Genomic DNA, 14,177 nt, shown 5'->3' with positions numbered 1-14,177 from the left:
TGACTCGGCCAAGTCATGGGTGACTCGGCCAACCGGATCGTTTCCAAGGCTGGGTCACTCCCAACAGCATCAACTCGGCCGTTTCGGTTTCAAAACGGCCGGTTTTTAAAACAATGGTTGCATAAAGAACAATAGCGTACAAAATTCAGAATATGAAATAAAAGGTTAAAGTGAGTTAAAAATATTGGTTCACCCCCCTCTCATTAATTTTCCTAACAATGGAAAGTCTTTTGGCTTGTGCCTTAGCCAATGAAGTCCACGAATTAGTCTTTCTCTCACATGAGCGCGAATTCTTGAGATAGACTTTAGTTGTGATGAGTTGATTTCTAGTTTACTGGAATCGTCATCAAGTTTGCATCTTTAGTTTGTTGGAGTCTTCTTTAGTTAGATTACAAGATGAGGTGGCAGTGACAAGTTTAGTTAGAACGAGTTAAGATTTCAGTGTTGATTGGGGAGAGAACAAGTTAAGACTTCATTGTTGATTGGAGAGAGAATGAGTTGAGTTCTCAGTTAACTCACAATCACAAGTAAAGGAAACTTGGACACTAGTATGAACTACTAATCGAACTTGGCCTTGTTAGCATGTATGGAATTCTACTAGGCAGAGAAGGATGAAAGCGCTAGATAAATACTCATTCAGTGTGTGGAATGCGCATTATTGAGTAGCAAGAGTGCACATAGATTTAGGAGCAAAAGTGCACAAGGATTTTGGAGCAAGGGGTTTAGGATTCATAGAGTAGGTTGAGACTATCTCGAGTAGAGAACAATTGCATGCAGGGATGAGATCAAGAGCAGGGTTGAGAGCTTCTTCTGAGGGGCCAAGAGCAGTGATCAAGGTAGGTTGATATTTATTGTAGAGCTCAGATTAGCGAGGAGAAGCCTAGGGCTTTCTTAGTGACAAATTGTTGGCTGCAGTAGTAGCGTGAATTGTTTTGCTCAAAGAACAATCAATAAAATACCACAACAAAGAAAGCAGGTTTTCCTGTTTGGGTTTCCTGGGTAAAACAAGTGTGCCAATTTTGTGTGCATGTGTTTTTATCTCAATTATTTTCTACTGCATGTTGAATGCTAAGAAACTTCGTATCTTGGTGAAAGTTAAACTTGGTTTTAGTTTTCAGTTGCCTTGTTTTCAATAAATTCATCTTAGTAATGCGTAGAGTTTCAAGGAAGTTAACACTATAAACATCCAAAGAGTTAGGCTTGATAAACTTCCATGTAGCTTTATAAGATTTGTTTGGAGAGTGTCTAGTTTGGGGCCTTGTCATCTGCCATATTTGAAAAGATTGTTGGCAATTCATCTAATGTTGATGTCCAATCGCAGGCCTAGCTTTGCTCCTTGGAGACTGGGGTGAGGACTGCACCTAGACATCGTTGCATGACCACTGCATGCTCCTTTGTTTGCTCTGGATATTTATATACAATTTTCTAGTATGGACAAATTTACTTTGATCTCCTCTTGGCTGGGCATGTCTTATTGCTGATTTAATGGCAATAATTCTTCCTTGTTGTCTTTAGTAGCCAAATCTTTAAAATGCTTTTGTGGGTCTTTTCTTCGTTCTCAACCAAGTGTAATAAGGAACAATTGATCGTCTCTAGAACTTTAACTTGCCTACCCCCATATAAGTCAACATAAAAAGGATTATCCTTAGAAAATATAGCGCTATTTAACCTTTGCATGACTTGCCCAAGGCTTTTACAAATATTGCTCCAAGTACGCCTTAATTATGTAAAGTCATATTGTCAAAATCTGTTAGTGTTGTAAAGCCTTGTCTTGGGTTTTAGAGCCATTCATGCTTCTTTTTCCTCATGGAAAATTTGCAGGGGCAAAGCCCCTTCTTTGTCTTTTTGTTCTTTACCTTGTGCAAATATTCACAAACAAGCTAAAGAGCATTTGATTGTTCATGGAGTTTAAGGTCCTGATAGAAAACCAAAGCGGGAAGAAGATCAAAGCTTTGAGTAGTGACAATGGTGGGGAATATGTCTCTAATGCTTTTAGTGACGTGTGTGCCAAGGAGGGCATTAGGAGGGGGCTTACAACACCCCACAACGCTTAGGAGAATGGGTTGGTTGAGAGGAAGAACCACAACATAGTTGGAGTGGCTAAGGCCATGTTGCATGACTACAGGCTACCCATGTTCTTGTTGGCAGAGGCATGCAACACTACAATATTTCTATAGAACATGAGTCCACACTGGGTGCTTGGAGTCTTGGACGAGTTACACCAGAGGAGGCTTTCATAGGCAAGAAGCTTGATGTTTCTCACTTTGGCATCTTTGGAAACGAAGTTTACTGGCATGTGTAGAAAGAGAGTAGGAAGAAGTCGGAGCCCACAACAAGACAAGAATATGAAAAATGAAGTAAAGACAATCTTTTATTAAAGAAAACAACCCAGATGTGTAGCATAAATCAGATCTGAAGTTAGGGTCTTGGAAAGGATAATAAAGTCTCTTTTTAGTTTTCAGACCTCTCAATGCTAAAGATAAATTCCAGGACAACGACAGTATTTCTGGTATAAGACAAAGGAGGACAAGATACAATAACAACCTTACAAATGATGATGACAACCCTGAATAATTTCGCAAATAAGCCCTGAACTTGCATAGGATATCTTCAACTACAACCCAAGGTATAGGGATTTATCTTCAATGAAAACATTAAATTGCTGGTGAGAGGGGGGTCTCCTTTTATAGGCTTTCTTTGCAATTATATACAAACTAAAATATTGATTTAAGAAGTCTAGATACCCCTAGAAGAGGGACTCTCCTCCAATTAAACTTTTGTCTGGTATTTGAAGAAGTCAAATCATCCAAGCATGAGCTCCTCAAGCTAGACATCCCTTTGAACAACTATTTCTTGATGATTTGCCAGTCTAGAGTTTTCCAAGTGAAACATCTTCCTTACTTAGGGATATTACCTCATAAATAATGTTTTAAAATTACTTTCTAGACTCTTCTAAGGGTGCCCCTCCATTTGTTTGGCTTCAAGGCCTCAATTAATATTTTCATGAATATAGGTGCCATAAGTAAACACCAAGTGGGCATAAAAGCTAGATAGCTCAATTAATTTGTAATCATCTTTCTAAGGGTTTAGAATGCCAACCTCCTCATCCTATGAGGGTGTTCCATCCACGTGTCATATAAATAGTGCCAACAAGTCCACTCATGCCTCTGAATATGTGGAACTTGCCTTGTGAGATGTAAACAATGCCCATGAAGATAATCATACCTCCGATTTCCAAATATGCAAATATGCCTCGGTGAATGTGAACATGCATCAAAAGTAACCATAATGAAGAATTATGCATCCATAAGTGTGAAAATGATCTATTATCTTGAACACCTTGTATGATCTAGAAGGTAACAGGGTCGAGGGCTAGTTTGTGCCTTTGTTTCTAAGCTAAGTCACCAGGGCTGCTTGAGACTTAGCCTGGATAGTTAGTTGGCATCATAGATTTTATGATTCAGGCTTTAGCAACTAAAGAAAGTATTAGGCAGGTTTAAGTACTTAACCGGTTACTGTTTTATCTTTGGCGTCCACCTTCCAAGGACAATAAACTATGGAGACACATGATCCACTAGGGTTGAGGGTTGAAGAGTTTCGACTGCTCATGTCAGATAAAATCATCGACATGTGCAGAGATGCCTTTCAAGAAGGGCCAAAGCTAGGAAGATCAATGGAATCAATCTATACTGGACAAGACAACTGAGTTGCTTGCTTGGTTGAAAAGTCATCATTTTATAGGGAATATGCCACCAAATGTTCTTGCACACCCAAGAGCCTTAGGTGGTGGTCTCATGCACATGCTCCTTATCAACAAATAAAAAAAGGCAAAAATTTCTTGATCAATCTATAAGCATGGATACAATGCCAGTCAGGGCCACCTCAGGCTGGATTCAATGCAAAAAGACAAAGGTTGAATGTGGCAAAGGCAATGATTGGGTACATGCAAGTCAATCAAAACCTGAAAACCCTAATTAGTGATTGCTTTCATATGAAATATGCATTGCACTTGCTAGACAAGCAAAAGAGAATTCAAGCTGTCTAAAACAAGATAAAGTTTATTGTCTTAAGATCATGAAGAAGCAGAGTTCAATATTCGGTCTAACCTTTGGCAAAATTCAAATAATTGTGTCTAGGCGTGCATAAGTCTCCCAAGATCTCGTTAGACACTTGCTCTAGTGTTAGCAAGTTGCATTTGTAACTTACCCTCGGTCTAACTTAGGAAAAACCAATGTTCTAGGGGGACGCGTCTCTCAGGGTGCATGCTCCTCTTTCACCCCACATACTTGGGATGGGGAGACGTCTAGGGAAACGTTTCCCCACGTCCCCCTTTTTGGGAGGCATGGGGAGACACAAGGGGGACGTTTCCCCAATGTGGGGGACGTGACTCCCCAAAAATGGTGATTCTGGGTGCCCCCCTCAGAAAGGGCTAGGTGTCCCCCCTTAATTTTGCTCGAAAACAATAATTTATGAGTGGGGATTTTTGAGAGTGGTTCCAACCTCATCAGACTTCATATGGAGGAAATAAAATTCCATATCCCATTCAAAATTCAATAGAATTAACAGTTTTTGAGATTGGGGGGATTGCAATATTTCCATTGGATTCTATCAAGTATGAGGATCTGGAACTAACATTTAATCAAGAGCACCAAGCCTAGAATCACCCCTTTTGAGGGGGGACATGTCTCCCCCAATTTTGTCTAATAACCCTTGAAAAAAGAAAATTAATACTAAAAAGAAAAATACATAACAAATTTCAAAACCTAAACTAATTTGCAGTCCCTAATTCACTCATTTGACTTACCAAGCTTACCTCTACTTGTCTTACTATGCAATGCTATCTGACTTACTAGTTAACTGTTGCCTCACGGGCCTCATGACACTCCTCCATTGCTCATTGTCCATTTTTAATTTTCAGTTTTAACTTTCGAGTCTTGACTATAGATATCGATGACCTTAGACTGGTTTTTTGACTCGTCACTGTTTACTATTTTCGAGTTTTAGTTATATCAATTTACCATTCTAGTCTTCAGACTTAAGTATCTACTATAGTTTATTTTGCTTAGTACTAATTAGATCCTAGAATGATGAATGATGAATTTAATTTTAAATCAATTTAGAATCTAGAATGGTTAATGATGATTTTAATTTTTAAATTAACATAGATTCTAGAATGATGAATATGGATCAATGTATTTCATTATTGAATGTCGTGGTGTATGAATGAATGATATATGCATCAATATGAATGATGAGTATGGATCAGTGTATTTCATTATTTAATTCAATTATGTATGGATCAATGTATTTATACTTTCATTATTGAATATGAATTTGAATATATATATATATATATATATATATATTAAAAATTATATAACCCGACGTCCCCCTGTCCCCCCTAAATTCCCTAGAATTTGATGGTACTACCACATGTCCCCCTTGTGCGTCCCCCCACACCCTCGTCCCTCCGTCCCAGATTCTTGGTGGAACATTGGTTTATCTCGAGCACAAACTCCTCTGATGGATGGATCCCATGCCTCTGAGAACCCATTTAATGCCACATTTACTAGTTTTGAGTCCACCTTTTCTCCAATTGTTGCAAGATGATCACAAATTTCAATAAACTACCCACATTTGATAGGCTAACGGGATGACTGCATACAAGAGGAAGTTAGGCTACAATCAAAGGGAAAGATCAACAAGAAGGAAGATGACGAGAATGTGACTATGATGGCAAAGGGAAGAGGAAAGAGTTTGAGTAGGAGTGAAGAGTCAACCTCACAGCCGAAGAAGAAGGAATTGACTAAAGTGCTTCTCGTGTCATAAGACAACACACTATGCTTCATAGTGTCTATAGAGGAAGAAGGGAGGAAAAGACACACAATCAAGTGTAGTTGCATTGCCTGAAGCTTAGGAGGAGTTTTCCAAGAAGTTTGAAATGGAGTTCTCACTTATTTCCTACCTTTCCTCAAGCACCTTACTAGTATTTGTGTGACTACTAGAAAGTGGAGCCACATGACATAATGACAGGAGCACGAGAATAATTTAACAATTGTTTGAGTGGGACTCAGAATTGGACGTGGAGTTTGGTGATGATGCCAAACATGAAGTAAAGGGGGTTGAAACAATGGGATTTAAACTTGAGTCGGGAGGTACGATGGAAGTGAAGGATGTGCTATGGGTGCTAGAATGTAGGTGGAGTTTGCTCTCAGTCTCTATGATGGTGAAGAAGAGGTTATGTGTAGCATTTCAGGATGGAAAGACACTGATTAGACCCAAGGGATCTAGCTCTGATGAGGACATGTCATTGGAGTTAGAGATAGCAACTTGTATAGGTTAAAGGGCCAACCTATTCGAGCGATAGCTAGAAGTAAAGCAGTGACACAAAACAAGGGGCAAGAAGCTTGGAAGGTTGAGCAACTTAGAGGGAGTGAACCTTTATGTTTAGGAGGGGAGTAGTTAATCGATTTGTCCAAATGTGTCAAGAAGGTCTCTTGGTATGGGATGACCTTACAAGATGTTTACGAGTAGGAGGCTTTTAGGAATCAGGCCAAGGGGAGCAAGACTTTGAGGATGTTTCCAAACTAGGTGGTAGGGAAGGTTTCTAGTTTAGTGTGAGCATTCAAGGTAGTAGATGTAGTTCCAGGCTTCCTGGAAGGTTGAGCAACTTAGAGGGAGTGAACCTTTATGTTTAGGAGGGGAGTAGTTGACCGATTCGTCCAAATCTGTGAAGAAGGTCTCTTGGTATGGGATGACCTTACAAGATATTTACGAGTAGGAGGCTTTTAGAAATTAGGCCAAGGGCAGCAGGACTTTGAGGATGTTTCCAGACTAGGTGGTAAGGAAGGTTTTTAGTTTAGCGTGAGCATTTAAGGTAGTAAATGTAGTTCTAGGATCGGAGGCAATTTCAGATGGAAAAAGTACCTCCCTCGCTAAGAGGGAGTGTTGATGTTTGTAGCTCGAGTAGGCAATTTTGTATAGGCCTAAGTGTCTAGGCATGTATAAGTCTCCCAAGATCTCCTTAGATGCTTGTTCTAGTGTGACCAATTTGCATTTGTAACTTAGCCTAAGTCTAACTTAGGAAAAACTCATAATTATTATGTTGGCTAATTGAGCTATAAAGGAACATTAGAAAAAATAAAGTATTTATTTTAGTAATTATGTTTTAATATCAAACCTTGATCTCAAGTGAGGTGAGATCTAATCTTGGCCATCAATCAATTTGAAGACGGGAGCCCAAGTTCATTTTGAATTTTTTTTTTTTAATGAAGAATTGACTTGATTGGGGAGAATAGGTAATGTCATTTTGTGAGATTGGATATGTTTTTGCTTTCGCTAAGTTAATGTTAAAAAGCTAGCTGTGCATTGAAATTTCATTCAGTAGGTCTGTAATCTGCTAGGTCAATGGATTGCTGGGTGCTAAGTTTGCAGGAGAATTAACACTTGCAAATCTGCCAATGGTTGAGGGAAATCAATACCCACTTCACAATAAAATGCTGATGGCAAATGAAAATGGTCTCCTTGTCCTTTGCTCAAACAAAAATGCTCTCTTCTTCCTTTGCTCTCCAAGCTCTTGCATTTTGTTTGCAAAATGAAAAAAACCCCCAAAAGTTGTTTTTATTTCCGGTCTGTCTGTGCCATGGCGATGTTTTGGGTCCTAGTGTGATATCTTCAGGATATTTATGATAATATCGTGATATTATCACCAACGATATTATCATGACATTTACAAAGCGGTAATATTGCCCTCTTGAAAAACTTGGGAATTATAGCGATGCTGGCAAATAGTGTGTTATATATCTCTCTCCCTTTTCCATTATTCAGATATAGATATTTATAGGTTGATAAAGCATCATAAGATAGACATGAAACTATGTATTTACTTGTTAACTGCTTCACCGGCTTAGTAAATACTTATTTACTCATGTATCTCTTGATAAGGATACAATCACATGATTGCCAAGTGACTGTAATGAATAAAATATATATAAATAATGTAAAATAATATAAATGGTAATAATCATAAATAATAATTAGTTAAGTTAGTAATTAGGTTGAAGAGGCATGTCTGATAGGACATGACTCTTCATGAAGAGATGCTTGATATATAAGCAAGCCTCTTGTTCTTATTTGTAAATCATCTTATTCTTATTCATTCATTTAATATATAATATTTATATCCTTAGTGGATATCTTGATATTCCAAGTCTTTTGGAGTAATTAGGTTATAGAAGGAACTTTGTTCACTTCATTTGGTATCAGAGGAGTTCAGTGCTTTAGGTTGTTTAACCGGTGCACAAAGCTCGTTCTCCGATCCAAGTCTCTGGCTATCGACTCTTCGTCAAATTTATTGTTGTTGCAGTTCAAGCGTTTCGCTAAATATTTGGGGTTTCTCCATCTCGCTACCAGGCCTTTGGCTATATATATATATATATATAGATATATATATATATAAAACAAAAAATAATAATAAAGATTATTAATTTAAAAAAAAGTCATAAAAAAAGAGATTAAAAAAATATAGGAAAAAAATCAAATTCAAAAAAAGAAAATAAAAAAATAAAATAAAATAAGTGCATAATAAAGATAAGAGGGAATCTTTCCAAGTATATTTAAAACTTCTTACGTGGAGAAGCCGTGGTTTTAAAAACAACCCATGTTATTTTAAAAAGTAAAAAAAAAAAACAAAAAACAAAAGGAATACGTTTTACTTTTTACGTGGCGAACATTTTAACGGAGGTTTTAAAAACAACCCATGGTAATAGCCCATCGTATTTTAACATCGTGACCTTGTCATATGAAAAGACAATTTTGTTTGTCACTAAGAAGATCATATCAGCTTGTATCGACGAAGATGACTGTTCCAAGATAGAAAGACGTTCGAAGCCGAAAAAGAGATCAAGCCTTTTGTCATCGACAAGCTTTGAGGACAAAGCTTTTTGAGGAAGAAGGCAATGTAACGAATAAAATATATATAAATAATTTAAAATAATATAAATGATAATAATCATAAATAATTATTAGTTAAGCTAGTAATTAGGTTGAAGAGGTATGTCTGATAGGACATGACTCTTCATGAAGAGACACTTGCCTGATATATAAGCAAGCCTCTCATTCTTATTTGTAAATCATCTTATTCTTATTCATTCGTTTAATATATAATATTTATATCCTCAACGGATATCTTGATATTCCAAGTCTTTTGGAGTAATTAGTTTATAGAAGGAACTTTGTTCACTTCAGTGACAATCCTCCCATGAATGTCTATAAGGTAAATATGAATACCATAAAAAGAGCATGTGGCAGAATGGTGAAGTTTTTTCTGAGTTTTGGCTCTAGGTTGGGGGTTTAATTCCCATAGTTTCGTTGCACTGATTCAAGGTCTCTGATGATGTCACCTTCTGCAATATGCGAGGATGTTAATCAATGTTTTCTCCTTCCCAAAACATCTAACAGGAGGGCAGCCCTCTTTTTTGCCTCCATTACTCTCTGATGTGCTACAAAGCAGCTATTATAGAAACATTTCTCTCTAATATTGAAGTCCAAAGAGGCTTCAGGAGATCAGACTTGCTTTTACTTACTGTGACTTTCAATGATCATTTTAAAAATAGATCAGTTCTTTTCTTGAAATGCACTGTTTTCTATGACTGATCTCACCAATTAGAGTACTCTGGGATGAATGAGATATAATAGTATATTGAACCCAAATTACATGCATGTAATATAAATTATAGTCAAATTCAGAGACTGACCTTGTATCAAAAAGTGACAAGTCATTCTTCATGGCAAGTTTCTGCAAGATGCTGGCAAAGGACGTAAGTAGTGATCAGTACGAATGAATAGTCACCTACATTGCTTAATGTAGTTCTCAAAGGACAGTACTGATGATTAAAAAAACTGCTGAAGACACTATTGACATTTTCAATGTTCCATCTATTACCTATCATATCCTCTATTTAGTTATGTCTAACTCAAAAATAACCTATGGTCTATGTAAATATCTAGAGATATAATATATGCCTGATTATTGACGCAAGGTCCAAGAAAATGTTTGTTCAAGGTTTAGGTCTAACTTGTGCAAGGTTTGATGTCTTAGTTAAATTGTATGTCTTTCCTGTAACTACAGTTGGTATAGTTAAAATCCTGGCCCAGTGGTCTTGCTTCCAGTTTGTGTGAAACACACTTATTTTATGGACATACCTTGAAGTGGCGAGAATCGAGAAACAAATCAGTTGTATGAAATTTTAGATGCACTACAGTTGTATTTTCTACTCGTTAGAAATATTTGTCAATTTTGAGATGGCATTTGTGATCCATTATGTTTATTTATTGATGTTCAAGTAGGTATTGCTTTTTGAGTGCTTGATATATATATATATATATAGAGAGAGAGAGAGAGAGAGGGGGGGGGGGGTTAGTTCAATTGGTTAAACCATCTGCCCAAGGCATGTTGCTGACAGGGAGGCCATAAGTCATGGGATCAAACCCCATCAAGTCCCTCAGCATTTCTAGCCGCCATTTTGGCCGGCAGTTGATATATCTATATATATATATAGAGAGAGAGAGAGAGAGGGAGAGAGAGAGAGAGAGAGAGAGAGAGAGAGGTTAGTTCAATTGGTTAAACCATCTGACCAGGGCATGTTGTCGACAGGGAGGCCATAAGTCAGGATATCAAACCCTATCGAGTCCCTCAGCATTACCAGCTGCCATTTTGGCTGGCAGTTGAGCTGCCCTCCATTCAGACATTCCAGGGAAGAGTGGATCCCATGAGGTTTCCGTTGGAAAATAACTAGTGGATTATCTCAATTGTTTTTGAATGGATTGTTTTAAGGTGGAATTTGCTGTTCTAGCCCACTGAGGTTTGAGTGCCACTGAGTCCTGCTGGGTTACCAGCTGTGCTATTGTGGCTGGCAGTTGATCGACCCTCCATCTGGATATTTGATGCTAGAGGTGGGAATTCGATGAGGGCTTTCTTGGAATATATATATATATATATATAGAGAGAGAGAGAGAGAGAGAGAGAGAGAGAGAGAGAGAGAGAGAGAGAGAGTTATTTGGTATTCTGTATGAGATTTGTATATTAATGTATAGTTTGGCCATGACACTTGAGAGTCAATGGTAAGCCTTTCTTTGGCAGGGCTACACTAGAGTTATTTTTAGCCAAGATGCAATCTTAGCACGCAAGATGATGTTCGTTGATGACTAAGTCTGTCTTCCTTATACAGTGATTGTCAAAGCTAGCAGTGGTCCTAGATATGTGGTTGGTTGCCGGAATAAGGTGGATAAGGAGAAGCTCACTGCAGGAACACGAGTTGTTCTAGACATGACAACCCTCACAATAATGCGTGCTCTGCCTCGTGAGGTATTTTATCATTTATATTCTAATTATAAGTTCCGTGCAAGTGGTCTGTCCGAGAAGCAGGAATTATTTCATTATATGATATAGAATCTGAAAAGTGCTAATTTTTTAATTTGGCACATGTTGATTGTAGGTGGACCCGGTTGTATATAATATGCTTCACGAAGATCCTGGCAATGTCAGTTACTCTGCTGTGGGAGGGTTGGCAGATCAAATAAGGGAACTTAGAGAGTCTATCGAACTTCCTCTTATGAATCCTGAACTCTTTATTAGAGTTGGAATCAAGCCTCCCAAGGTAAACATGTGCAGAACCTACACTTTTTGTAGGTCTTATTTTTATAAAGAGGATCTGCACACTCTCTAATATTTTGGTGTGTAATCCTTTTTTTATGAAGATTTGTCTGTTTGCTTCCATTTTCAGGGGGTTCTTCTATATGGTCCTCCTGGTACAGGTAAAACACTGTTGGCAAGAGCTATTGCCAGTAATATTGACGCCAATTTCCTAAAGGTATTACTCGATTTCAGTTCTTGTCTGTTTTCCCTTTTAAGCAATATCAGCTTTCGTATTGTTTGTGATTTCAGCTTTTGAGAAATGTTCTTTTCAAGGCACTTCTTTATGTTATTGTATGCCATTTTTCAGGTCGTTTCAAGTGCTATAATAGATAAATATATTGGTGAAAGTGCTAGGCTGATAAGGGAAATGTTTGGATATGCACGAGATCATCAAGTAGGTATTCTTGTTTAAATGTAAACTTGTAAGCAGGGAAAATAATATCTACCTGCCTATCTATCTGGTTGCTTCTCATTGGAAGTGTGCACATCTTCTTGATACATTTTATTCTAACTAGAAAATGGTTATTTTTTCCCCGAATCTTGTTATTTTTTATTTTTCAGCCTACCCATTTTTTCCAACCTAACCTCGGATGTATTATCATCTCAGTACATTTTAATATCTGTAGTGTTGATGGTGAAAGTTTTTTCTGTTTGGATGCTTTCCATTTTAGCAATATATTTGATATTTCTAGATGTGTTGTATGCAGATTTTGCTCCCAATTTGTGTTCCCCATGTAATCTAATTTCATTGCTGACTCTTTCACTATTGTGCAGAGTTAGATTGCTACCATTAATTGTGGTTTTTTCTTTTGCAGCCATGCATTATTTTTATGGATGAAATAGATGCAATTGGTGGACGCCGTTTCAGTGAAGGAACTAGTGCTGATAGAGAGATTCAGAGGACACTGATGGAGTTACTTAATCAACTAGATGGGTTTGATCAGTTGGGAAAAGTATATCATATTCCAAGGCGTTCTCTTATTGGATGATTGAAATTTACAAGTTCATAATGCATTGTCATCTATTATCTAAGCTCGTTTCACTTTAGTAATGCTTGTTTTTCATTCCATTTGGAAAATCTGGGTCTTATATATATTTTGTTGTAGGTAAAAATGATTATGGCGACCAATCGACCAGATGTTCTAGACCCTGCTTTACTTCGACCTGGTCGCTTGGATCGTAAGATTGAAATTCCATTACCGAATGAACAAGCAAGAATGGAAATTTTGAAAATACATGCTGCAGGAATAGCAAAACATGGAGACATAGATTATGAAGCTGTAGTGAAGCTGGCTGAGGTATTCCTTTCTTTCACCAGTAGTTTTCATCTGTAGTGTTTTTTCTACAGAGCTTCTGATTGTTGTAAAATTACCGGCATTGAGGAAACATTTTTTATTACTTGTACAGGGCTTCAATGGAGCAGACCTTCGAAATGTTTGCACAGAAGCTGGCATGTCAGCCATCCGAGCAGAGCGTGATTATGTAATTCATGAAGATTTTATGAAGGTGATTTATCTTGGCTTTTTGGTTCAACATTCCCAAGAAATCATATTTGACTATGCTATGGAAAGTTGTAATTTTCTACTTCGTAACTTGACTGTTATTTGTCTAAATACTTGCAGGCTGTTCGGAAATTGAATGAAGCAAAGAAGCTAGAGTCCACTTCACACTATAATGCAGACTTTGGAAAGGACTAGTAAAATGATGAAGAAACAGCAAGCCAACAAGAGATCATCTCTGCAAATCTAGTTTATTTTGGGGCCATTTTCCTTTGCACTTGTTATAGTTTTCATTATTGAGATGCTCGTTTTATGATTCATGTTCTCAATTGTCATTTGATGGCAATTATTCCATATCCTACTAATTATTGGACAATCACATTGCAATGCTTTGGGAAAAGAATATGCAAATAGTATTTGCTTGTCTTGCAGAAGATCACCAATCACCATCTTTCAAAGCTTGGACATCTTATCTAAACATCTGAGTAACTATGTGATCAGATTTTGAGAACTTTCATCATGAGTTTCGTGGGATATGTTCAATCTCAACCTTGCATCAAAATCTTGGATGAAATTTGAGTTGACATCCGGGCATTTCATATAATTGAACTTGTATGGAAGGACAGGTTAACCTCCAATGCATTGTATTACTTGAGTTTCAACATTTCTCAACATATTCTCATGTTTTATTACTAGCTGATGCAGGTATTCATATCCTTTCTAAATTCTATATATGGTCTAATATGATTAGTTGTATTTATTCGTATAGTATTCTCATATATTTTCCTGCTGGTCGTCGTCATTACACAGTCTACTCAATACCGATGTACATTTTACCAGAGTTCGTAAGAAATTCCAGGAATGTATATATAATATATTCATTTCACAGTAACCTGTGTAGGTCTGGAACACTTTCTGTTTAAGAGAACAGCAGGATTCTTGTGATAAAAAATTCCAAAACATTATACATAGGTGAAGAGGAG

The 14,177-nt window shown here is 37.3% G+C and overlaps 1 protein-coding gene across 1 annotated transcript in view; it reads left to right on the top strand.

The window, feature by feature from the left end:
- The window catches only part of LOC149205167 (26S proteasome regulatory subunit S10B homolog B), a 93,540-nt gene extending 79,616 nt beyond the window's left edge, over positions 1-13,924 (top strand). Inside the window, exons 3-10 of the mRNA XM_089394927.1 lie at positions 11,229-11,365; positions 11,496-11,657; positions 11,784-11,870; positions 12,003-12,089; positions 12,511-12,648; positions 12,802-12,993; positions 13,103-13,201; positions 13,318-13,924. Coding sequence (XP_089251053.1) covers positions 11,229-11,365; positions 11,496-11,657; positions 11,784-11,870; positions 12,003-12,089; positions 12,511-12,648; positions 12,802-12,993; positions 13,103-13,201; positions 13,318-13,392 — 977 coding nt within the window. The 3' untranslated portion in view covers positions 13,393-13,924. The remainder of the gene's footprint in view (positions 1-11,228; positions 11,366-11,495; positions 11,658-11,783; positions 11,871-12,002; positions 12,090-12,510; positions 12,649-12,801; positions 12,994-13,102; positions 13,202-13,317) is intronic.
- Positions 13,925-14,177: the final 253 nt, after the last annotated feature.

This window comes from Pinus tabuliformis, chromosome 1_2, assembly GCF_031772625.1.
Source record: "Pinus tabuliformis cultivar Carrire ecotype Pingquan chromosome 1_2, CPIR1, whole genome shotgun sequence".
Taxonomy (NCBI): domain Eukaryota; kingdom Viridiplantae; phylum Streptophyta; class Pinopsida; order Pinales; family Pinaceae; genus Pinus; species Pinus tabuliformis.
Note: the sequence above shows the minus strand (reverse complement) of the source record. Positions and strands in the feature narration are given on the sequence as shown.